At 37.6% G+C, this 27,613-nt stretch overlaps 1 protein-coding gene across 1 annotated transcript in view; it reads right to left on the bottom strand.

Moving 5' to 3' along the window:
• The window catches only part of LOC124873699 (cAMP-specific 3',5'-cyclic phosphodiesterase 4D-like), a 43,079-nt gene extending 15,933 nt beyond the window's left edge, over window positions 1-27,146 (bottom strand). The window contains exons 1-3 of the mRNA XM_047374556.1: window positions 26,613-27,146; window positions 2,828-3,019; window positions 1,747-1,788 (exon numbers count right to left, since the gene is read on the bottom strand). Coding sequence (XP_047230512.1) covers window positions 1,747-1,788; window positions 2,828-3,019; window positions 26,613-26,869 — 491 coding nt within the window. The 5' untranslated portion in view covers window positions 26,870-27,146. The remainder of the gene's footprint in view (window positions 1-1,746; window positions 1,789-2,827; window positions 3,020-26,612) is intronic.
• Window positions 27,147-27,613: the final 467 nt, after the last annotated feature.

Below are 27,613 nucleotides of genomic sequence, written 5' to 3'. Positions count from 1 at the left end.
AGGTGGCCACAGCATGCACTTTAAAGGGATAGTTCAGAGAGTTTTTTTGAAGCAGGGTCTTGTTATGAGGTGATGTCTAAAACATACCTTACCTGCAGTTGATTACCTTCTAAGCATCTTTGCTTTCATGACAGACATGAGATTTCCAGCTACCAACTATTTAAAAATAAACTTTTGTCATATTAAAACATCTCATGTTTATGGACCATACCATTTCAAACACATTCTGCAGAGGCAAAAGTGTTAAATATACAATGTCTCCCTAAAGTCCTTATATCCCTTTGGACTAGTTCACATCTTGTTCCAATACAGTCACAAACTCCAATGGGTTTTACTGGGATTTTATGTGACAGAGCAATACAAAGTAGTGCATGATTGTGAAATAGAATGAAAAATTGTTAGTTTTCAAACACCAAATATAATGTGCATTTATATTCAGTCCTTTTACTCTGATAGCCCTAAATAAAATCCCTAAATAAAAACCAATTATCTTCAGAGGTCACCTGATTAGCAAACAGCGTCCACTTGTGTTTAATTTAATCTCAGTTCTTGTGTGGCACGAAGAAAGTCATTATTGAAAGAAACCCACAATAAGTTTAGTTTAGAGTTGACAGAAAGTCATGTAGAGGACACATCACATGGAAGAAAGTGCTCTGCTCAGAGGAGACCGAAACTGAACGTTTTGGACTACAAGAAAATGCTATGTGTGGAGGAGAATTCACATCCACATCATCCATAAATAATTCATCATGCCACTCTGCCAAAGAGTCATGCTGGTCAGAACCAATGGGTATATAGATGGAGCTAAAACTAGGGCAATCCTGGAAGAGAACAGATGCTCTCTATCCAATCAGATGGCATTTGAAGTACTTTGCAAAGATAAATGGACAAATATTTCAGTTTCTAGATGGGCAAAGCTGGTGGAGACATTCTCCAAAAGGCCTGTAGCTGTAATTGGAGTTAATTCTCAAATTATTTCTCATCTCAAGGTGATCAGCCTTGGATGTTCTTTTAAAAACTAACTCTGCTTTAAACTTCTTATCAACTTCATCTCTGATGTGTCTGCTGTGTTCCTTGATCTCCATGGTGTTTTTTGTTCACTAATGTTCTCTAACAACCCACTGAGGCCCTTAAAGAACAGCTGCATTCATACTGAGATTGATTTACACAGTATTTACTAATTAGGTGACTTTTGAAGGGAATTTCTTGCACTGGTTTTTATTTAAGGGTACCAGATATAATAGGGCTAAATAGAAATGTGCACCACACTTCCTGTTTTTATTTGCAAGTAGAAATAAAAACCATACATTATTTTCTTACCACTTCACAGTTGTGAACTACTTTGTGTTTGGTTGTAACGTGACAAAATGTTTACTTACATTCTTTTGCAAGGCTCTGTGTTTTCTGCAGATGAGATATTTACTAGTCATCATTACATTTTAACAGAACTCCATCTAAAACATTTGAACTTTCCCTTTAAACACCTTCATACTTCATGCTGCTGGGAGAATTAAGAAAGTTTGTGCATTAGCTTCTAGCAAACATTTTGACTCTGAGTAAAATCATAGCCAAATTCATTCTCCAAATGAAAAATGAATTATGGGTGATTTCAGTTCTGTCAAATGCTTGCTAGGACTTCATGTTGACGACAAGGTGGCGTGGAAGCAGAAGGGTCAGGATGCACCAGGGAGTACAAAGGGGACACACAGGAAAACAAAACACAGGTATCTTCACACATTGTCTCACCGAGGTAGCCAATTAACTTCCCAATGCTTCAATCCTTCCTCCCTTCAAAACAAAGGAGCAAGAGCTATTGGTGGCCCTATTTACACAGTGACTGGCTCTAAACAGACTTCTAGCTGCACAGAGAAATCTTTAGGTGTACAAATCAACACAAACGGGAGACAAAACTATCCATTAATCTGCTGGAAGTTAAATCTTGAGTTGTGTTCCTAAATGACTTTAAAGCTAGATTGAGAATGTAAAACAGAATAAACGCTGCAGGTTCTTATTTACAGGTGGTAGTTTGGTATATCAAACCGTTAAACTTGTGCATTAATTCACAGAACCAAAAAGTAAGAGTTTTCAGTTTTGATGAATTTAATGAAAAGAATTTTTTTTTAGATTTTTCAGTATTCAGCCTAATAATCACCAATCAGAGCTGATCCAGGGAAACATTATTCTAATATCTGACCTACTGATCAGTACACCTTTAAATAAAATAGTCTATAAGTACTACAGCAGTGTTGATACCGCCCATTTAAAACTAATAGCATATCTAATGGTATAAACACCAGTATGTTGTGACTTAGGAGTAGCGTTCTGTTCAGCTTGTTGAAACACATTTCTGCAAGACAACATGGAAGCTCTACAGTGCCTTTTGTTCTATTTTCTTATTGTTGTGTTCACAACATAAGTTTAATTTTCACTTTCTTTGTTTAACAATATAATATAAATTATATTATTATAATATTATGCATGTAGAGGGTTATAGTTAGCAACAATACTATGATTATATGTAGACAGTTGTATTTTTAAGGCTAATAGAAAAAAATTATAATTTTGTCTCTATTACACTCACACAATTTAATAGTCTTATTTTTCTCTACCTTCTCTAGCTTAGCATGTAGGAAGGTTACTCTTTTAAAATGATTCAATGAATGGTTGTCTTTTATTATTTTATTTCAGGATTACATCTTCTTTTAGGCCTTCGTGATATGCACCCATGAATCTCCTCAATCCTTCAGTTGAAGGCCAAGCAGATCCTTCAGGGTTGCAGGTTTATACGAGGTACAATAAAAAGAACATAGCATGTTTAACTACTCACAGGTCACTGGCAGTGGACGAGTTGCGGGACATGGTTTTGGGCGACAGGTCGTAGTCAGAGTCGGAGCGGTAGAGGAAAGACTCGCGGCGCTGACTGTGAGGGAAGTTGCCCTGAAGTACCAGACCAGAGCCCGGGCTAGTCTGAGAGTCCAGTGGACTGCGACCCACCGACAGGCCATTCTCCACATCAAAACTGCAAAGAGAGAACAAAATATCAAACATAAGCTATGACACAAGTGACCTGATTTTTTACAATTTATACCAAATATTGCCAATTTAAGTTTTCCTGCCATCATAAGTGACAGCCTTGGAAGAAAAGCAGTGAAGTATAAAATAAACAGAGAAGCAGGGGATGTCAAAAAATGCCATTGTATAGAATAAACATACTCATATGATGTGACACTGTGGCTGAGGAGGCACACCCGCACACACAGACAAAGTTGGCAATGTTGAAAAAGTTGGAAATAGGTGGAGATTAAAGTAAAATTAGCAAAAAAGTTACACATCTAAATTAAATTAATGTCAGGATTCCTAAAAAGTAAGACAAAAAAACCAAAAAACTGATGTGAAAAATCTTAAAATACCGTGCAATGCAGGGAAACAAATATAGAGAATGTTATCTGAATATAAATCCAACTACAAACTATACGCATTATTAGATATTTGCCTGAAAGAAAAAATATCAAGTAAGGCTTTCAAAACATTTCAAAAAACCCTTCTTGTTGCAGCGACCAGAATTTTCTCCAGCTGTGTGAAGCCTACAGTAATGCCCCTAATCCTTCCTTTTGCTGCACATTGCTGTTCAGCAGGGTGAAATAAGGCATAAAACATAGACAAATTCAGCTGTTTGGAAATATTGTTGGACATGGACAGTCATGAAAATTAAAGTAAAACCACTCATCTCTACTATAAGAGCTGTGGTGAGCGCGTTATCAGCTGACTGCAGATAGCTCGACTTACTAACCAGCTAATGAGGAAACCTTCATAATATGAGCTATAACAACATTTAATTTCCCTTTGGGATTAATAAAGTATTTTTGAATTGAATTGAATTGAATTACTATACATGCCTTACTCTATAAAGACCTAAACGATTTGAATACTACTGTTTAGGTATCTGTATCAAAATTAAAATGACTCATTACTAATTGGCAATAATATTTCACTTGTAATATGTTATATTAAGAAGGAGCAGTAATAATTATTGTTCCTTTTCTGTTTGAATAAAAGCAGTTAGATCATGCCATTCATTTTTGTGTAAATACTGAGACACTGTGGTATTTCTACTCAATGTTCTCATGCCGAGAAAATCTCTACTGGCCAAAAACAAAGAAACGCTCCAAAAAAGTCTCCAACATCAACAGTTCCAACATCCAATATCAACATTTGTGATGCTAATTATCTTTTTACTTCCACGTGGATAAATAGTGGAAATGAATAAAATGTTTCCTAAGAAAATACAACCCTTAAATCTTTGATTTTTTCAACTATAACAAGACATCATGACCAAGTTTACAATCAGAGATGAATGCTTTTACAATAAATTAAAGTTCAAATGATTTTTATGGTTATTGTAAATATTATAATTATGGTTAAATCTGCAGGGAAAAATTGCATATTAATACATAAAATAGAATTTACAATTTTTAAAACAAGACTGATGGCTCATAAAAACAGAAATTAAGTTTTGATGCATCGGAATGTTTAAGGCACAGACCTACAGTTGCTAATGTGAATCATTCAGTGTATGATTGCACGGACTGCAAGACCACACAGCTGTGCTGAACATCCACTAACCAACAACACAAAAACCCACTAGGTTCCGCTCAGTTGCAGAACGGGTCACCTTGTGATTACTGGCTGTTTGCAATCAAACATACACATACGCACATCTGTCTGTCCGCTATCTCCACATGACGTCAACACCGGCGTGTTACATCAACGCCATTGCGACCTATAAAGCCCCCGCACCAATGATAGCAGCTACGCTCCACGTTTGGGCCAATGGCAGCAGACACTGTTAGGAACAGAACATTAGACTTTAAAACTAGATTTTACAGGTAGACTCAGATATAAATTATGACTCGGTGTCTTTGGTTGGGGTCTAACGCTTGGAATCAGACACCATCACAGCTACTTTGGCCTGAATAAAATCCTTTTGAAATTCACAATCTGAACACACATTCAGAAACTATGCCTTGCTCGGGACATTCATGCTGCTTTTGTTTGCTTTAAAATACTACAATAATTGCAAATACTTTAAAAACTGAGATGTGATTATGCAGCACCAATAATTGGATACCTCAACAGATATTTTGTGCATTTATTTCAGTATATCTTTGTCAATGAGATCCATTCCAAGCCAAGCTCAGCTGCACTCTCTTCTTCAATGGTCATATCAATAGAAACCAGAGCACCAAGGTTGCCTCCCTGGCTATTTTTAGCCCTGCCTGCAGGGCTCTACCAGTAATAGTTCAGATAAATGAAGGAGTGCTATTATGCAACTCACTGTGAATGGAACCAGTCCAATTCACAGAAGCAGATAGAGATGGAGAGATGAGGAGGAGTAACCATGAAGACTACATCCAGCACAGTGATGTGTTTAGCAACTCACACCTGATTGGTGAAGTGAGATGGAGAGAGGCGGGGCTGCAGCAGCAGGGTTCACCTCAATGATAACACCGACCCCCCACCGCCATTCTCAATAGCAGCATCCCGCTCTGCATCCACCCCTGCCTTTGGATACGTGTAGTGGGCCGTGACGGGGCTCCATCAGAGGAGCCCAGTGACGTCAGAGGCTAAAAATAGCCTACCTGACAGGAAAGAGGTGATCTGGGAGACTAGAGGCAATGCTTACGTAGATGACCCTCCTCCCTTTTCTCTCCAGACAGCTAGGATGATTTCTCCTTCACAATTATGTTTATGTGAGATTCTATTTTTAAATCCTACAAGGTAACTCAAGGAACAGCTCACCTCCTTAATTGAGGAGGTGAGCTCAACACCCTTCTGCTATTTTTTCCCCTTTTCTCCTCTCATTCAGCTGTCTCCTTTATCCTGATCACTTCAGACATTTCTACACCTTCATTTTGCCGGAGAAATCCTACTCTTAATTAAATAACATGCATCCTACTTTATTGTTGATTAGATTTACATAAAATGGAAAAGGTCATCCAAGCATACATTTTAAAACACACAGAGCTTACAGCTTAAATAAAAAGATTAATAAACGTACATTTTCCTAAACATGCGCTCAGGCACACAGTCACAAAAATAGATTCATAAATAAAAGCCACACTTTTAAATGAACTTGGTAAAAAAGAAACATTGTTTCAGTGGTTAGAATTAAAATATATTTGAGGTTATAACGAGAACTCCAAATTCATCAATCGTCTCACTTGGTTAAATAAAAACTGAAGTATTTCTTCATTTTTTTTTTTGTGTCTTTTATGTCATTTTGTGTGTCTTGTATCCCTACACCCCACAATGGGACTTTGAATCATAAACATAAAAAAAAGAAATGGAAGCAAAATAGAATGAAACATATTTTCTAAAAGACTCCATAAATCAACAAAAGAAGAAGATCTGCAATCAATGTCCGTCCCCGATTTACAACAAAACTCTTATTTTAGGTTTAATCAAAATCCAGATCTAAGACTGATTTTTAGGATGTTATTATATGATGAATTAATGTACTACTCTTAGATGTGGTCCATCATTATTCTGGGGAGAGACTAAGCAGATGTTTTATAAAACACAAAGCCAATGTGTCACATTTGTTCTGTTTTTTTTTCAGGGTCCAGCAAGAGATTTATCCAGGTATAACATGCCCAAAATAAATAATCGGTCATGGTGAAGAGCAGCAAGTCGACAGCCTTTTAATAGGGGCACAGCACCCACTAGTGAACAATATATGGCACTACAGCAGCTGTCGTTGTGCTGTTGGCACTGAAACCTTGCTAACTTTGCTGCACTCTTCAAATGATTTTGCAGCATATTGATTCGTGCATTCATGCATTAATTTTATTTTCAGCTTTTGTCAACCAGTAAGACCGCGGGGGTTTTGTTAGAGGACACATTTATATGCTCTGATTTAATTTCCTGTGTTGTGAGGGAGTTATTCTGACGTGCTACAAGATAACACTTTCTTTATACCTTCTACTTGCACATAAACTGACGATTTTATAGTTTTGTTTCTTATTGTTCTCACTGAAGGCATAAAGTCTGACAGGAAGGCTGGTTCATTTAAAACATGTTGAACATTTGACCTCGAGCTGACTCCTGCCTTCTGCATTGTTCTCCATTTCTCTGACGTACATTGAAGCTTTTCTCTCTCTCTTTAAGTCTCTTTTACAAAACTTTCCTCTCATAAACAAACAGTTGCCCGAACACCCACATCCTCACCTCTCCTTTTGTTCACAGGATGTTTGGTTTACAGCCTGAGGAGAATTTATGCTACACAAAAGCAAATTGAAAAAGTTGTTCAAGCTTTAACAAAGTTAATCTATTTTCATGCATTTTATATTCAAATTTTTCTACGTTAGGCTTCTCTATTCTGAAGGTTTTTTATAACTCAAACATTTTTGCAAAAAAAAAATATAAAAACAAAACTAACACACAAACAAAACCCTATACCCTTACAACCCCAGGGGTGATATCTCTAAAATTCATATTAAAACAAATAACCCAGATGGGGAAGTAAAAATAAAAAACTTAGCAAACGTATTCAGACGTTCTATTTATTGCAACCATAAACTTCAATGTATTTTGGTGTGATTTTTGTGATGGACCAAGTGGAAAAAAAAATAAGACATGCTTCTCTACATTTTTTACAAACAAAATCGGAAAAGTTCAGCCTCCGTTTGTATGTATTGATCTTGTATGTACGTTTACTACAAGCTCCGGATATCCAGGAACTGATATTTTTGCCTATTTGTTTAATGGCAATAAACAATTTCACATTAGATGGAGAACCCCTGTGAACATCAATTTTTAAGTCTTGCTGCCAATTTTTAGATAGGCTTTAACTAGACCTTTTTGACACATCCATTTGCTTTCATGTGAACCATATCCTTTCAGCTCTAGTTGTATCTCTAGGGTTGTGGTCCTGCTGGAAGGTAAACCTCCTCCCCCATTATCAATAATTGTTCTATAGTTAACACCATCCATGTTCTCCTGCTTTATGACCACCTTTCCTGTGCTTGTTAAAGAAACCTATCCCCACACCATGATGCTACCACCACCATGTGTCACTGTGAGGGTGGTGTGTTAAAGGTGATTTCCTCCACACATAATGCTTTGCATGTAGGCCATGTGACCAGAGCATGAAGGGCAATCTGAAAATGGGACTATAGCTTACTTTTTTATTATCTGTCATAAAGACCAGATTTGTTGAATACATGACTAGTAGTTGTCCTGTCAACATATTCTCTCACCTGAGCTGTGGATTCCTGCAGCTTCCCCAGAGTTACCATGGTTATCTTGGATGCCTCATTGATCATGCTCTCCTTTTTGAACAGTGCTCTGTGGGATATTGTTATATAACCTAACTCTGCTTTAAACCTTTCCATGACTTTCTCCCTAACCTGTCCGCTGTGTTCCTTGGTCTCCGTGATGCTGTTTGTTCATTAATGTTCTCCAAAAACCTCTAAGGCCTTTTTCAGATTTTAAAACTATGCATTATTTTTTTCTTCACTTCACATTTATATGAAACTTTGTGTTGGTCAATTGCATAAAATCCCAGCAATATACAATAAAGGTTTTGGTTGTAATGTTACAAAATATGCAAAGGAGAGAAAAATAGAAAAGTAAAGAAAAAAACTGTTTTCTGTTGTGTAGGGTGGGCGCGGTGTGACACATGGATGGTTTATTTAACGATTTTTAGGGTTTAGTAAATTCGCTGTGGCTCTACTGCTCCTTGTCTTTTGAACTGCATGTCTTTGCTGATCTCATGCAAGTCCCAATCCTCCAACCTGAGTCATCTTCATTTGGGACCTCTGTTATCAAAACCGGGCTTGATTTAATCTTTATAGGAACTTAAAAAGTTCAACCAGTTCCAGTTGCTGTTCAGCCTTGCATGCTTGTGAAGAGGCTCATGGGAGCCACAGCTTAGGGAGTTAAGGAACTTTCATCTGTACATGCAGGGGTGATTCAGAAAATGACCATCAAGGCCAGATGTTTTTGTTTTTGATGGGGAGATGACACAGATGAAAGGACAAAGGTCAAAACTCACACACACATACACACATGCAGTTCCTCCTGCGTTCTTTCTTTCCTCAGAGCGTGGGAATCGGCTGTGGGGCCCTTAAACATCACACCAGGAAGGCGAGGAGGCGAGAGGTGAGGAGGAAAAACAGCCCTTTCTGTTCACACCAAACTGAGATCATGCCAACAAAATCAGTGATAAAAATAAAAACACAGGGATGCACGTGTGAGTGAGTGAATGGTTGTTTGCTTTATACCTCTAGCCTTATGTGCATGTGATCTGAAATCAGTGGAAAAACACCCTGCTTCCCCAATCATCCTGCACCGTTCCAAAGCAGATTCCTTTCCTTTCACTGTCACTGTGTGTGGTTTGTCCTCAACGATCTCTCAGTGTGTTTGAATGGCATCACGACTGCACACACAAAGGAGAGTGGCTGGGCCACAGGGTGGCAGAAAAACAAGCGCAGTGGTTATTTCTGTCGATCTGAGTGTTGTACAGAAAAAAAGGAAGACGTCAAAGTTCAAACTGTAATTCTCCTCTGAAGGCTTCTGCTCAGGAGGTAATGACCAGCACAACACCTCAGCTCGAACTGGCAGCCACATTCCCACATGAAATCCTCTGATTTATCATGTTCTGTGTGTTTTGGCATTTAGATAGATCCAAGTTTCTTTGGTTTACATTATTGTTAATCCTGCTCAGAAACACAAATATGGGGTATAGAGACCAGGTGTAACAAGAAAGCTTTGAAGGTAACATGCTTCTGACAAATGTTTCAGACCTTTCCAGACTCTTCTTATTTACTCTATTTCTGCCACAAGGCCAAACAAGCTTTAAAGTGTAAAAGCTTTTAGATAAATATGAAGCCACAGCTGTAACAATGAATAATATCAACTTTAATTTATACTGTTTAACTACAGTTACTGAGACTAAAGCCATGTGTCTTTCTTTTATCACTTTGTTCCTTCTCTTTTCTTTCTTTTAATCCATCCATCCATCCATCCATCTTCCTTTTCTTAACTTTTTTGCTCCTTCCCTTACAACCTCCCTTCCTGTTTCTCTCTGTCCCTGTTGTCTTTTTTCCTCTTTCATTGATTTGTTTAATCAATTTTCTTTCTTTTATATCTTCCTTCCTCTTTCATTTCTTCCTTCTTGTCTTGGTTGAGTAATCTCCATTTGTTTCTGACTTACCTTTCTACCTTTCTTTTTCTCCTTCCTGTTGTCATTCATTGTCTTCTTTCCTGTGTTTTTGTTGTTTTTCATAACTTTTATATCATTCTTTTCTCTCTGTCTTTTTCTTTCAGCTTTTTCTTTCCTTCTTTCCTGTTTACCCTCCTTACTTACTACCTTTATTCCATTCTTTGTCTTGACTTCTTTCTTTCCTATTATTTAATTCCTTTCTTCTGCCTAACATTTTTTTTCCTTCCTTCCTTCCTTCCTTGCTTCCTTCCTTCCTTCCTCATCCTTCTTAAATTTCAGATCCTTTTTGGCTTCCTTATTTAGTTTTTCTCGTTGGTTCTTCTCTTTTTTCCTTTCATCCTCCTTCTTCGTTTTCTTCCTTATTCTAACGCGACAAAAATATAATTCTAATATAAATCATCAGACAAATATAATTTTAGAAGGAGCAACTGTTTTCTAGCCACAGTATATTTAATATTGAGCAACATATAGAACTAGAACATGTCAGACTTGAGTTGTGTTAGTTGTCTTGGTGAAAACAAACGTTTTCCAGGGATTTCATGTACTTTTTTCTACTAATAAACAACCAACCAGGGGACATACTAATGAATATCTGATGGGGTCCTTTAGTAACAGTATGGACCAGGTTGTCTTTGATTTATAAGATAATGTTAATAAAAATCATATGTTATAAAAACCACCTTGCACCATGCAGGGGGATGTTTGGATGAGCTAAATCTATTTTGATATAAGACGTTCCTGGACCAGCAAACTTCCATAAAATGCCAGTTGCGTTTTTATGAACCTGACCGATCTACCGTGGCTTTCTGTTCAAATGGAGCAAACAGTTTGTGTCCAACATCAACATCTGATCACAAAGCAGCTCTAAATATAGCCAACAGGAGTGGAGGGTTACAGCCAGTAACAGCAGCTGGGGTATTTATTATTTTTCTGTCACCTCTGATTTAAAGGCTGAGGATCGAGTCTTGCCTAAGAGAAGAGCAAACCTATTTTAAATTACAAAGGTTTGGTTTAAGGACCAACAATCTGTTTTCTGATATTTATCCAACTCTTGTAAAAATTTATTTTGGTTGAAAATGAAGCGAAGATGTGAAAAATGCCACCTTCAGGTTCCAGCTTTTCCAAAACTATCTGGATCTGGACAAGCTCCCACTGTTTACTAGGTTTAAGAAAGCTAGTGTGGAGTATCATAGTAAATTTATTACAAGTATGGGTTGAAAATAATCCAGTCAAGGATGATGTAAACTAAAGAAAAACAATGAAACAGTTTATTTTGAAGCTGAAGGTCTGGAATTAAAAGCGTTTCTCCATCTTTTCCATGTTAAATTCCATACTTTTCCTGACTGAGTTCTACGGCCTTTTTAAAGTATGAATACAAATACAAACCTTCCTGTGACTTTAGAGCAGGCAATTCTACACCAGGCTGGGTTTAAATATGGAGCCTACAAAAACTGGACGACTGATGGATGGATGGATGGATGGATGGATGGATGGATGGATGGATGGGCGGGCGGATGGATAAATGGATGGATGGATAGAAATTCCATACATTTCCAGACTATGTGTTGACCCTGAATCTAAAATAAAAAGGTTGTTGTTTTTGGTATCACTCAGTGGAGCTGTGGAGGTTACACTTTTTGGAGTTCAGGGTGCCTCAAAGGTTGATTTGCTCCTCAGGATGGGTATTGATCATATCTGCAGCGATTAGCTCTGTCCCTCCAGCTAGGCAGGAATCCATACAGTGGCTGATCAGCATTACCATCATTAGAAACTGGTTGAAAGGGGTAAAGCACCGGGATAAACCACTGTCTCACACACACACACACACACACACACACACACACACACACACACACACGCACGCACACACACACACACACACACACTCTCTCTCTCTGAAAGGCAGTGTGTGTGTAATTACAGGCCCCAGCAGCAGAGATCTAGATTTGGCTCTAGCATCGACCCAAAAATCAAACAACCCGGCATCACACTGGTACACAACTGGAAAGGCTTTTCAGGCCAACAACGCACACTGAGGCAGCGTCTTTGCCCAGCAACAGGACAGGCTGCGAGTGCTCCTCTAATCATGCACACACAGCACTAATTGGAGCCGCTCAGCGCATGGTGATCGAGTCTGGAGGTGAGAAACGAGTGAGCCACTTCCTCCTCCAATTAGCTCAGAAGCAGCCAACCTCATCTCTGATCAGCAAGATACAACAAGATGGAGACAACAGGGGGGGAGTGTTAAATGTGATTATGTGAATTCATTGTGTTAATATATATATTAATGTATATATATATATATATATATATATATATATATATATATATATATATATATGTATAAAGGCTACAGTCCTTGAAGCGGCCGTCCGGGTTCGAGTCCCGGACCCGGCGACATTTGCCGAATGTCTCCCCCTCTCTCTACCCCTCTTTCCTGTCTGCCTGCTGTCAAAAAATAAAAATAAAGGCCACTAGTGCTGAAAAAATGTCTTTAAATTATAACTACAACTGTAACAACTTCAATAAAAATTTTATTTAAGGCTAGCAGTTATCTAAAAGCCGCTTTTAGAAAAAAAAAATCTAAATATAGTTATAATATAGCTACATGACAGTTAAACTTTTTTTTTTATTTATTAACCTACAAATTTTGATGTTTACTATTTTCTTAATTTTAATTATGCACATAGTAATATCAATAAATAAAGAGATAAAGTCCATCTTCGTCTCTGAACATTTGCTTAGCTGGTGAAGTTTCAAAAGATAGTTCAGCAAGCTGATGGATAGTCAGTGCTTCACATGCTGCTGGATGTGTCATCCTGAGGCTGTTTTAAATTAATGCCAAATTTATATTCAGGTGGAAATGTTTCCTCCAAATAAATTGTGTTTGTGTTGATGAGCAAACTGGGTTTAAAGTCTAAGAATTTACTGTTGTGAAATACTAAGACAATGTGATTCTGCCACCCTTGGCGAGGGAGAGACGAATTCATGGTTGCATCAAATACTACGTTGTCTAGGTCTAGGTTTTTCTGAAATGTTGTGTTAGTTTTACATCATCAATCCACAGAATATTTTCATAAAAGGCATGTTTTTTGGTACTTGTTAAACTGCCATTTTATTCTGTTTGCTCAGCAGTGGTTTTAGCCTTGAAACTCTCTCATGGATGCCAGTCTTGTCCGGCTGCTCTTTCTCATTGCTGAATCATGGGTGCTGACCTTAACTGAAGCAAGTGAGATCTGCAGCTCTTTAGATGTAGGGTGAGTCCCTGGTTCTCTGTTGGAGTCATTTTGGTATTCAGCAAATCTTGGATAAAGGCTCTCATCGTGGTTTGCTGGAATCCCAAAGCCTTTGAAATGACTTTGTAACCTTTTACAGTTCCCACATAGATGTCAGTGACTTTGTTTCTCATCTGTTATTGAGTGTCTTTGGATCATTGCATGACGTGTTAAATGAGGCGTTTAGGCCTACTTCATGTGGTCATACAGGTTCTATTTAAGTGATGTCTTGAATTTAGCTGTCAGGCAGTAAACAGACCTGTGAATCTGAGGCAAAAAATTAATTTTCTCTTAATGATTTAACAAGATTTGGGTAGCTTTTGTCACAGCAAAAAATTTAATAATCATTTGAAAACTGCTGTTTGTATTTACTCAGGTTAAATTAGAATGACATCAACATGCGTTAAATGACATAAAACATGTAAGTGTGATAGAATAGGCAAAGGCAGAAGAAACACGTAAGGTGGCAAATACGTTTTAAAGGCGCTGTAGGAATCTTTCCAATCAAAACCCCTCTCTCGTTAGAGACAGCCATGCAGCGTTCATCCTTTAAATTTCTGTATTTTTCTCAGGCTTATCTATTGCTACTTTATTCTCTGCAGAAACAGAAGGCTCAGTAAATCCGTCTATAATCCGACAAGAGTCGCCAAGAATAGAAAAATATCGCTCAAAATTTCATGACCATAGATAACAAATGTAGAAAATTTGTTTTTAAGGTGTTTTCAGTCACAATCCATTAAGGTCTACAGAACATTTACATTCTGTGGTTTTATGTGAATCAACAGAAGCAATTAGAGTAACACAAATGAAGGTAGGTTGACAAAATTAAGAACTAAATGTCTTTATCTTGGATAAAGAGGATATACAACACACACAGTAACAGAACCAGATAGAGTCCTCAACAAAAACACCATACATCAGTTATGACACGGCTGAATGCCATGTTCATTCAGTCCTAACAGACTCCAAACTGAGTTATAAAACTTCTCCCTAATCTGCCAACTTTCCAACAAAATGATCCAACTAAGTTCAAGGAAGCAGTAAGATAAACTTGCGCATTGACAAATCAAATCTCTTGGTAATCAATATATACTGAATGTTTTTTAGTAACTCTGAATTTTATGCATAAAGACCTGCAGCAGCTAGACAAAACCCTACTTATTTTTTTTTTCAAAAACTAAACAGTCCCCTTAGTTCCTCAGTTCCTACCTGGCCTCCCGCTGTGTGTGCGGACCAGTGACGTCTACGTAGGTGATAAAATTCACCTGTGATAAACTGCGCGGGACCAGGCCTCATGTGGACACCTCCCTTCGTCACTCATCAAAACTCAGTGAACAGAGCTGCTGCCTGCTCCCAGGAGAAAGTGACAGAACAAGGCCGCTTTGCTGAGTGTTAATTTGCCCCTGAGTGGATCATCATTCCTGGAGTTGCAGAGATGTCAGGATAACACTCCAGTCCACTATTCCATCAGCAATATTCAACACAGTGACAGAAACACAATAACGCTTGTCTGCTGACGTCAGTTAGAGTTTCGTGGCTTGTCACTGAAATGTCAATCGACCGGCTGGCTCGCAGGCCTGAAATTATTCCCGGCCCAGCGCTCTTCTCTTTGCAGTTTTGTTTTTACACCATAACAGAGAGCAAAAGATAAAAAAAGGCAAAAAAAAACCAACAAAACGATGTCATATGAAACAGACTGAAAAGAAACCAGCTGGCTCAGCTTGTGGGATTTCTGTTGACGCGTGTTTGGAGAAAGACTCAAGGGGGACTCTGTGGTTCAGCAGGATTTAACTGCGAATTAGAAATGATTTGGGAGCAAAGCCAGGGAACAGCCATTGTCACGTCAATACTTCCCGTCAGCCGGCAACTCGGGTCAAAACCCAGAACAAGCGGGTGGCTTCTCAGAAAAAAATACAAACAACAGATAAATGAAGAATCTTTGGCTCTTTATTGGTCTAAGATCACGTCTGCTTAAAGAGGAAACTGACGAGATTCATGGCATCAGCATGGACACATCTGAGTCAACAAGACAGAAGAATAACAGAGTGAGAGAGCCAAATGGAAAGTAGTCAACGGTAAATAACTCCAAGATAAATTGAGAAGCATCACTTATACTGTTTAAGTTTTTAGCTGTACTCACAACTAATTTCAGTTGTTTACATGCATGTTGATCATGAATGACCCATCAATGTATGGAAAAGATGAGAGGCCGAAATGAAAAATATATGTGAGGTGACCTTTACCACCAGCGGTATTTCACAAAGCTCAGAAATGTAACATTTGAACATATTGTGTTTTTATGATGAAAATGATTTACTTGATGACTTTTTTCTTTGCTTAAAATCCAGCTGAAAAGCCTGAGAACAAATTATTATTTAATTGCAGTAGCATAATGTCACCTTTAAAGATTATAATCAATCTAACCTTTAATTAGGGTACCTTTATTCGGTAAATATAAAATCCCACTTTAAGAAATAATTGTTTTAAACAAGGCAAGGCTGATAAAATGGTTTTACTGGATTTACACAAATATTTGAAACAAAAAAGTATAACATTATGTAGTTGTTTTTATTTTAATTCCTCCTGCTGCTAGAATCATACATTTCCGAGTCACATGATGTCATTGATAACATTTAATCACTCTTCATTTCTTTTGGGACCAGAAATATTTCCAAAAAGCTGAATTTGCCTTTGTTTAATTCGAGGGAAAAGTGTAAAGGTCTTTTTTCTTTTTGTTTCTCCAAAGCTGCAAGGGAAAGTAGCTCTTCCCGCCGGTCACATTACGCCTGACTCTGTGGAGCCTTATTAGCACTTCTATCAGCCAGCTGATCGGCAGTGTGCTACAAAAGGTGTGAGAGAGGGAGCACTTTTTAATGACTTTTTATTAGTCATTTTACATAGTGACTCATATTATAACAATTTCTACAACACAGATGTAACTAAAGCATTTTTCAAACTTATGCTTGACTTTTTTTAAGTTGATCAGGGTCTTATAACTTCCTCTTTAGTGGGATATAAATATGCTGTGACTCAGAGGTCCTTATCTCTTTCAAACTCTTTAAAATGGTAAATAAAAGTAAGGCAGACGTGTATTGATATGCATAAGTCCAGAAAAGGCTCAAGTCACCCCTCGGCCAGCTTTTACACATGTATTGCCAATTTGTTCCTTCCTGTTTTCAGTTCTTACCTACAAACACGCCCCTTTTTAACTGCATGCTTAAAACTATTATGTTTGAGGGTTTTTTGTTGTGGTTTGATGTTTTCATCTTCTAGAACGGTCATATATACTGTATGCACTGTATACTGTATGTATGTATATTTATATTATATTGTAGATATGTTTATACTTTTTAATTTGTATTGTATTGCACTGACTACGCCAAAACAAATTCCTTGTATGTCCAAAAACGTACTTGGCAATAAAGCTTTTCTGATTCTGATTCTGATTCTAAAATAGAAAATGTCTCTTACGCGGGTCTGCTGAAGTCCTAAAGCCTTAAAAATGGATTTAGTCTCATACAGAAATGACTATGTGTCTCTTATGTTCTTGAATTTATTAAGAATGAAGTATGATTTGTTCATTTTTGAGATTTTGAAGACTACTTCACGCTGCCAGACAGGTTCTATTAATATTATTTCTTTATTTGACTGAGGTCAGTAGAATCGAGCCTGGGTGTTTAAACTAAACAAATGTGGTTAATCACAGTTCAAGTTTAAGATTTAACAAGGGGGATATTTCCTTTTTACACATAGGGCCATGTTTATTTTGGATGAGGTTTTTTTTTTAATAAATGAAATCATTTGAATTTGAATGCAGCAAATATGCACTGAGATCATCTATGCATAATATTTAATGTTTGATAGATAATCGGTGTAAGCATGACAAAAAGAAAAAAAGAAGGAATTGGGAAAATACAATTTTAACCTGGAAAGACTCACAAAGGAGGGAAACAACGAGATTATGATTAGCAGGTTTATTAATAAAAAAAAATAATATCTGTTTGGCACTCGGACCCTGGAGGGAGACATATGCTCTGAGGATGAAGAGAGCTAGTAAAAGCATTTTAGGATTAGGTATGTCTTCCCCCCTGGGGAATCCGATCCTGGTGGTGGAGTGGCCTGAAGAAGTTTGAAGGAATTAGGGAGCCAAATGGAGGAGAAAGGGGAGGAGGAGAGTTGAAACTTAACAACGAGCAGTGATTTCCGAGTTGAAGGTCTTTAAATATAATGTCTTGGGAGTTGATTGGACGAGGAGAAGAGCGGACCCATCTCTGATTGGAGCGCTATGGCAAAGTCATCAGGTGGAGCGGAGGCGATGATGGTGAGTCTTCCATGTTGAATTTTCATTAAAACTCCATTTCCCATCCATTTAGCTCTTCGGAAATAACTTAGTCGGTGCAGCTACTGGACTGACTTGCAGCAGATATTAGGTTGTTCCAGTAGACATTTAGCCAAAGGAGCTGCAGGGAAACTGTTAGTGCTTTCAGCATATATGAGCAAACCAGTAAGAGCGGCAGAGAGATGATGATAATCACAGTTGACTCATCACTGTGAGCACGACATCATCTCAACGTCTCAGTTAACGTGACTCCATCTTTTTACACTATGTTGCAAGGAACTGGCATCTTTAACTTTTGACCTCATGTAGGGTGAGCTGTGTGTCCCGCTGTGGTGTTTGAACAAGAGCTGAAGCCCACAGAGGGTGGGACAACCTGTTGCGTCAAAATCAAGTCGGTTTTCCTTTTTCAGTAGCTGCAAGGGTCATATAGTGAACACTGAAGCTCAGCAGATGCCTGCACAGAGAGTCACTGTCATTCAGACCTCATCTGACGTGACATTTATCTGTCGGTTTATTCATGCCGGAAAGAATTAGATAATTTGCTTCTGATTAAACACCTTGTGTAAGGAGCACTTGTTGCAAAATTTTTCAAGTAATTGCACAGAGTCAAAAGCACAGATGCACCAATCAACTGGTCAAAGATTGACTAATTTATGCCCTGTTGACCGAATGGGATCTGTGACCTGCAGGTCAAATAATGAGAAGATGTTCTGCCCTGTTCATTAAATGCATCAAATCTAAGAACTCCAGCCAACTATTTTCAGTCTGTTAACCCATAAACCAACAGATTGCACTTTTATTAACTTTCTTGGAGTTTAATAAAAATCATGTAGATGTTAAGGACATATACAATGTAGCTTATATTAATTCCTTTATTTGCTGTTAAGATTCAAAACAATCCCCTCTGTCTAAGTACCTGGAGCCTGTTTTTTTCTGTTTTATGTGTTTTTATCTTTGTAAATGTTAGGGCTTGCGAGATAGAACCCCAGAATGCAGATCAGCAGGCAGCGTGATGGTAAGTGAAAAACTATTTAATAAAAAACAAAAACTCACTCTCAGAAGAGGCAGGAACAAAACAATAAACTGACAGGCAGGACAGGCTTGGCATGATCCGTAAAACAAGACATGATTTGAGAAATGTTTCTGCGATGAATAACTGAACAGGAATGTATATATGGAGGGTAAACCAGGTGGAGCAAGGAGACAGATTAGCTTGGAGCAGGTGAACCGAATAAAGTTGATTAACAAAGAACACAACGTGACAGGAGCAAAACATGGCTTGATCAGAACACAAATCCAAGGAAACAAACTAATAGAACTATAACTAGAATACATAAACAGGAAAATAATAAACAGAAGCATGATTCAAAACTTGATCTGTGAAGAACATATAAAGAAAAAACCCGAAACCAAAAACCAAACAACCCCACATCATAACAGTAAATTAAGAAAATAAAATCGGCGAGTCAGACCTAATAGAAAACTGTAAATACCTCATCTCTTGCACAAACAGTTATTTATCAGGCTTTTATTTTGGCTAAGGTAAGAGAAAAAAAATCTTAGAAGAAATCAATCTTTTATTTTATAAAATGATGTAAAACTGAATGCTGCAGTTCTGTAACGTAAACTAATAAACTTGACTCCTCGTCCAGCCTTGTATGTAACAGTTCTAGCTGTTTAAAACTTTCTTAACTATTGCTCTGAGTTTAAGAGAGTAGCCATGGAGCAGACGTTCATTGTGTAGTTGTCATGATGTTTGCATAGTAAAGCCCAAGACAGCGCTAACACAACATAAATCACCATGACAGAAACACCAATACAGAATATCTATGATCTCCTGCTACCAGCTGCAGGAGGCATCTTAGCTGACCTCCATTTACTGCTTTACCTTAAATACCTACCTATTAAACTACATTTTAAAATGCAAAAAAAAATAAAATGTCAAAAACACAGAACTGTTCCCAGGAAGAAGAGCTCATCCTGACTCTGTAAGTCAGAGTTGGGTTATTATGGGGAATCCCTGCTGTGAAAGTAATGATAACAACTCAGAGCCTGACTTCAGTCATCATCATCATCATCGCTAAGGAGACACATACCCTACTGAAATGACTAGTCAGAGACATGAAGGGGCGAAAATGTCCTGTAATGTATTGTTAAAATGCATTATTACACACACACACACACACACACGCACGCACACACACATACACACATACACACACACTCAGCATATTCTGGAAATTACTGTTTTTCTGGGCAGTAGTTTACACTGCATTTTACACCAAACTGGGATATGTTGTAAGGATTTTAGATGACACGGGTTTTAGGTTTAAGCTTTGTATCTCATTGTGAATATTAATGATGTATGATGATGTACAAGAATTTCATTGGTGGTCTGTAAGACGGGCCATGGCAAAGAACTGGTACAAAAGTGACCTCCTATTGCTTGGTAACAGTTGGAAATCATAAGAGAAAAAATAAGGTGGAAAAAGAAATGACCTATTCACTCTCACAGTAAGGTAACACTTTTAAAAACAAGTAGAATTAATAAACCTTTAATAATACAACACAACAGATTTAAGGACCTATAGACTGTAGACTACTGGGCTGCTCAGCTCTGTTTGTTCACTGTGAATCATAACCATGTTTGTTCTGTTACTCATTTTTTCCTCCTGAGTGTACAGTTGAAACTTGATGTTTACATTCACTGCATAAAATAATCAGAATCAGATTTTTTGCCAATTTTATGCACGAAAACAAGGAATTTGGCTTTGATTCCACTTTGCTCTCAATGAGGACATTTGTTTCCAGAAATATAACAGAGAAGGAAAGTAAAAATTATTTTGTAAAAACACTGCATATATACATATGCAGTGTTTTTACAAAATAGAAAAACATGGTTGATTTAGTGCCAAATATGCAAGGTATTGATCTGAGCACATTGACTTAAGTGTTCATCCAAGAGACAGGATAGAAGAAAAAACTGTCTCTGTGGTTGCTGGTTTTTGTAAATAGTGCTCTGTAGTGGCTCTGAAGAGCTTAAAAGGTGTGTAGGAGGACGGCAGGCCGCAAACCAGACTCCGTTACACTGGTTCTGCTGCTAAAGCTTCAAGGGGAAGAACCAAAACACTACACCCAAGTCATACAGTTTAAACGGTTACTAACCAAATATTACTGAAATGTACGTAAACGTTTAAATTTGAGAAAGTGATAAAATTGTCAAAAAGCAAAAATTAATGAATTTCTCTATTCTAACTGACCTGAAGTAGAACATGTTTACTTGAATAAAAAGAGTCATGATTTACCTATATTTGGAGTTTTGGGTTTGAGTTCTGTTCGCTTTCTCTACTCTGCCATATTCTTCACTTTTGTTCAAGTTCCTTCATGTTTACTAGATTCTGTTGTTTAGGTGTGTGTTACTTTCCTGGATTCTTAGGTTAGATGTTTTAGTTATTAGTATTTTCCTGCTGATCTATTTTCTCCCTGTTTATGTTCTTTTGGTTCCATGCTCATCTGTGTTAATTAGTCACTCTCCCTCAGTACCTCTTCAACCAGCTGCTTCTCATTCCTTTCTGATTTATTCCCTGTGGGTATTGGTCCATTCTCCACCCTACCTCAGTATTTATACTTACTGGTTTCATTATTCTCCACTGGCTCCTCCTATTAACTACCTTGTTTGCTACCTGGCTCCATGTTTGTTACACAGTTCTGGATAACCCTTGTAAGTTGTTTCAGTTTCTTATAATTATTAAAGGAAAACTCTGCCACTCACCATGCTGCCGAGCATTGATCAACACGTTGATCCGACAACAACACAGCCTAATATGACAAAAAGGTTATGTGTCTTTTCATGGAGTGTATTTAAGGATCTGGTTTCAACTGTATAAACTGCTTTCTGTTAGTTACTTTGTCCTTTTTATTTTCATTTCAGTTTCTATCCAATCCAACAGCAATAAAGGATAAAACTGTCATAATATTGTTGGTTGTAAATTTGAAGTCAAGTCTCAAAAGCAACAGTGAAATTACTAAAACAAAGAAGAAAACCTTAGCTTTAAAAATAATTTATGGTTTTTAAACATGAATTTTAATGTCAACATTTACGGTTTTGATGACAAGCCTCACGTCATGACTTACAATAAAATGCCCAAATGTAACCAGCATAACACAGAGAAGCAGCAACTTTTCACAGTCTGTTAGTCTAAATCTCCCCCTTTTCTGCTGATGGCTTTTTTAACCAGCTGAACTGTTACTCTTCCTTTTCCTTGACTGTTAAGGATGCAAAAACTTTCAGGTACGGACATCTGGTCATCCCACAATGACTAACATTTGTATCAGTTCCAGTTTGAAAAGGAGAATAATTTACAAATTAATAAAACATCTGGAATTTTGTTTCTGTAGTATTTGTTGGAACAATGACAGAGATTATTGGTCAATATACCTTTAGTATGAGTCACCATGGTGTCCAAATATCTTAACTGCAAAACAAACCAAAAAAGTGGGCAACATAAGAGCAATATTACGGAACAGGGATATAATTAACCATTAATTATCCTTTTCACATGACTAACACCTCCTTTAACTTTAACTTTAATGGCATGTTTCCACTATTTCCATTGAAAATACAGGAAAAGTCTACATGTATCACTCCTGCTCTTTCTGCCACCCTTTGACTACATCATTAGACCCATGTGGTAAATCCATTATACCTATAAATGTGTTCGGGTCAGCATTCGTTTGCAATGTGCCCTTGATATTTTTTTTCCTTTTTATTACAGGGTTGACATTATGAAGTTACTTTGATCCTTCCCCCACCTCGCTGATGGCGTCATTACTTTCTGGAAGGTCAGCCGCACAGTCAGTATTTCCTTCTGTGACTCGTAAGGAGGGAGACTCACATCTGGTCCCAGTATCGCCATCCCACAGTCACTGACAACAACTTTAGTTTCAGTTTAACCAACACATTCTTCTAATACAGGGTTAAACCTTTGCAGAGTTTCACCATGTTTTACTTGAAATTGGAGGACAGGAGTTACTGTTCTTTACTGATTTCCAGCTCTCTTTTAGAGCTCCGAAATGTGAATTACAACTTTGTCTAATTCTGGTTTCCTTTTTTGAGACTGTAACAAATACCCGTTCACAGAGGTAGTGGTTTCCAATTCACCAGAAAATTAAGAAATTACAATACCATGACCATTTATGCAGGAAACGTTGTATCCCTACCCTTTATCAGATTTTTCATGAACTTAAAACAAAGAGCAATAAACAACATAATAGTTTAATGCTAAAAAGGATGGAGTTCTCAGTTGTGATGTGTTTGGGAGAGAATCATAAAATGTGGAGTCCCACAAGGTTCAGTGTTCAATGATATTTGTGAAGTAAATTCCATTTTCTTTTGTAATGGAAATGAATTTATGTTTATAGACTACAATTATAAAATAAGCTGGATATTGGTGATATTGGTGCTGTGGCATTTTAATATATAAGAGGGAGGTTATATAGGATTTATTTCTGCTTCCCTTTACTCTTGAAATTTGGTAAATTCTTGTTTCTTCATTCTTGTTTCAATTTTGCCTTAAATGTTTGTAAGAAATAAATATTGATATATTTAAATAACATTAGTCAAAAACTGAGCTGAATTAAACAAGAAGTTGAAATGTTTGTGAAGTACTGTTCCAACAAACATACTGATTCATAAGAAACTGATTCATAAACTCCAAAGAGCCACATCAGTCCTTATGATTCATTGCTTCACTAGTGGAGCAAGTCAAACTGTGGTCATTCAACTGGCCTGAACCTTCTCGCTCCATTTCTTTATCATATAAATTATTGATCCACACTCAGGTCGGGGTTTTGATGTCCTGGGTTAAACTGGCTCAGACTCTGATCCTTCACAGCTCATTCCATGAATGATGTCCAATATGAATAATAGAAACTTCCAACAACTCATCACCAGCATGAATGTCATTACTTTTAGAGCTTCAAAAGATGTTGAATTATCCTTTATCTAAAATTGTCTTCTTTGACTAAATAAAGTTTCAATGTTTTCTGAACAAATGGGTGACCCAATACAGGGTCATTATCCATTATCCATTAAGGATCAAATTTATACATACAAATCTGCTATATTTGGATGAAAGTCCTTTAGCAAGTTGCACAGTCACTACATACTTTTTCTAGCCTTCAGCATACTCTGAATCCATACTTGACCGTGGATCACTTCTGGTTCCAAGGAACCACCCTTTCTTGGGATCTGAGCTGCTCCTCAAACAGACACTGTTTGGCTGTGTGGTTTGGCTCATCCACAAAACAGGACAAGTCCAGAATGCAATGAACAATTAGGTCTGCAGAGAGGATCATTGGGGCTGACCTTACCTCCATCCAAAGCTACAGGTCAAGGGTCAGGAAAAGAGCAGCTAACATCTCTGTAGATCCCACACATCCCAGACACAAACTGTTTAGACATTTACAGAAATAGTTTCTTCCCACAGGCTGTCTCTCTGAACACAATGAACACCTTACGGCCTGAATATTCAGCTTCTCTGCTGCGAAACAAATTAAGCATATCTGCACCACCACAACCTGCCTTTCCCTTTATTCTTTTCTTTATATAAAATATTTGGCAGTAAATACACATTCATGTACATACTGTTCCTTTTATACTTTATTTTATTTTCTGTAAATATTATATATTTACACTTAATGTCTGTAGCTGTGAGTGCTTAAAACCAAAGTCAAATTCCTTGTTTGTGCACATTATCTTGGCCAATAAAACTGATTCAGATTCTTCAGGCTTAATTGTAGAGTTCATTTTAAGCAGTTGGTTTCCTGGCACAGACCTGGTTTTTAAGTCCACAAATGTTCAGCATGGTAGAGTTCTGGGCCATTCCAGAAGCTTATTGTCAACTTGCTTTATCTACTGGAAATGTGCGATGTGTGTTAGGGATCACTGACCCGTTGCAACACCCAGTTGTGTCCAACTTTCAGTTATCTAGCTGTTGATTTAGAGGTATAGCTCCTGCCTCATTATTCTATCCACTGGCAGTTAAACAGCCTAACAGCATGATGCTGCCACCACCATGCTGGACAGTTAGTTCAGTACAGTGTGGGTACGTTTTAAAGACTCTCCTTGAACCCTCAAACATACTTCTTGTCATTGTGCAAATAGCCCAGTCATTGTCTCAAATAACCATAAATCTTTTCTCCAGAAGCATTTGGATGGTCCGTGTATGCTGCAGATTTCAGTTGTACTTGAAGGTGTCAGTTTTCTTGGTGGTACTCTCTTGGTTAATTAATGTTCAGCTGGCTTCACTGTTGACAGTGAGACTGGTGTTCCAGCATCTGCCAGTTCGTGATAGGCTTGAGCTTTGGTGCGTCCTGTGTTGTTTTTAAAAACTCTGACCAATTTCTTTAGTAAAACGTCCAAGACTTAGAGTAAAACTTAGACAAGATTTAATGTTGCATTAGGGCAATGATCTTAAATTTACATCAAAACTGGTGTAGTTCTGGACAAAGCAGGCTAACACTAAGCTTCCCCTGTTGAAAATTAGAGGAATAAGGTCCTTGGCGGCAATTGATTGAAGTTGTATGTTGTAAAATAATTATATTGTGGAGAAGAATAGTTCAAACAAATAATTAAAAGCCTCAAATTGATATGATATTCATGTCAGTGACAAGAACATGTAAACTTCTAACCTGCAATGTGAATCAAAACCCTGAGAGTTTCAACAAACTCAGTCTGTGAGGTTGTGATTAAGCAGAGTAACCATATGAAAAGGTAACAAGAGCTGAAAGTTGATACACCATCCGGGCTTTAAGGAAATCAAATTAAAGCAGTCTGACCTCACTTTAAACTCAAGAGATTCAAAGACTCGTTGTGCTAAAACATCTGTATGAATGACAGAAATATCTTTGGGTCGTACAAAAGCAAGGTCAATGTAACTTTTGAACAAAAAGAATTTAGAGATAGGCGTAGAATAAATATTTTCAACCATAATTGAAGGGAAGGTCAATGTGGGAAAAGAACTGTTTGAATTTGGTTGGTTTTAGTTGAACTGGTTTTTATGCTTTAAAATTATGAGGTTAGGATTAGGATTCTTGTTTTCACTGTTTTAGAATTCGTTAAAAAAAGCTAAAAAAAACTATTTAAATCAAAATAATAAAAAGCAGTAACCAGTTCTATAACTTGCAATATACAAAAGGTTTACTTTCACTGCACATATTACAGACATATTCACAATAAATTGGAATATGCATTCAAATGATCCTCGTTTGTCTGAAATAAAAGTAACCTTTGAAAATTAAAAGGCAGGTAATAAACATACTTTTCATTATGCCCATATTATTGTATTAAAATTGTTTTTTTTATTGGTCTGATGTAATATTCTAATTTACTCTAAACATGACATTTAATGTTTTCATTGGCTGTAAGAAGAAAATCATAATTAACAGAAATAAAAGGCTTGAAAACATCAGAGTGTAACTAATCTATGTAATGTGTTTATCTTAGGGAATGGAGTTACTGAAATAAAGGAACTTTTTAATAATATTCTAATTCACTGAATATAACTGCGTATACAAATCTTTGCGGAGTGGATAACTGTAGGCATTAGCGACCGATCCTAAAGACACAGACTTAAATACATGTTTGAATTTTATCCCAGAGAATCACATTTTCTCCTGCTTTATATGAATATAGTTTGTGCAACCCTGCGTAAAAGAACAAGGTTTAAGTTGTGTAACAACTACATCTGGACTGATGTCACATCTGTCCTACCGCCTGCGCTTCTGGACGATGTCGATGGGCCGGTTAATGGCACACGGCGACCCGTAGATATTCCCACTCCGCACTTTGAAGCAGCGATCTTGGACCGAGGGGGCCAGGTACACACAGTTAGTTGGTAAACTCATCTCTGCGATTCTTGCAAGTTTCCCCTCTGCCTTGGTTTCCACTAATTGTCCTCTTCCTCCACCGAGCGCTCCTCTGCTCCTCGGCTCCTGGTGTCTCTCTCCTCTCCTCTCCCACTGCAACATGTTTCTACTGAGACGCAGGCAGATGGAGGTAAACCCTCCACAGCGCGTTTCAGGGGCATGACTCCAGTCCGACAATAAGCGAGGGGGAAGAGAGCAAAATGGAATCAAAGTAGTGTGGGTATTAAAGAGTTATTTCCTCCAGGGCAAGCTGCAGCTTTATGCGGTGAAACAAAGAGCTGAATGTAAGTAGAAGCAACCGGCTTCAAATCCACATAAACAAGTTCAGAGCTGAACTCCTGATTTGGAGGTCCATTACTCCCTCCCTTCATGGCTCACTTGCTTTCTGTCTGCCTCCTCCTTCTGGGCTTAAAAAACCCCCAAACATATGCATGTACAGTATGTGTGGCAGGAGTGAGAGAGACGAGAGGAGCCCTTGGTTGGATTTGCTGCACCACGTGTGTGCAGAAGATGAACACGTAGTGTTGTTTAAACTGTGCCCCACTTGGACATTTTTACCTATTTAACTAGGGCTCAACAAATCAATTTTAGAAAATGCTAAGCAGAAATTGGCTTCATTGGAAGAGGAAGACTCAAACGTAGATATTTGCCGTATCAGCAAGGTGTTTGAAAAAGAAAGACAGAAAATCGAGACATCTGCAGGGGTGTCATTTCGCTTCTTCTTTAGCCCTTTTGGAGTTTTAGTCGGATTTCACTGCCACAGAAACATTTATCACTACTGAAATGTGGAGATCAGGCTTGGTTCCAGCTCCATCAGGTAAGATTCTGGTTGGTTCTGTGTTTTCA

Source organism: Girardinichthys multiradiatus, chromosome 9, assembly GCF_021462225.1.
Source record: "Girardinichthys multiradiatus isolate DD_20200921_A chromosome 9, DD_fGirMul_XY1, whole genome shotgun sequence".
Taxonomy (NCBI): domain Eukaryota; kingdom Metazoa; phylum Chordata; class Actinopteri; order Cyprinodontiformes; family Goodeidae; genus Girardinichthys; species Girardinichthys multiradiatus.
This window is presented reverse-complemented; position numbering and strand designations above follow the sequence as displayed.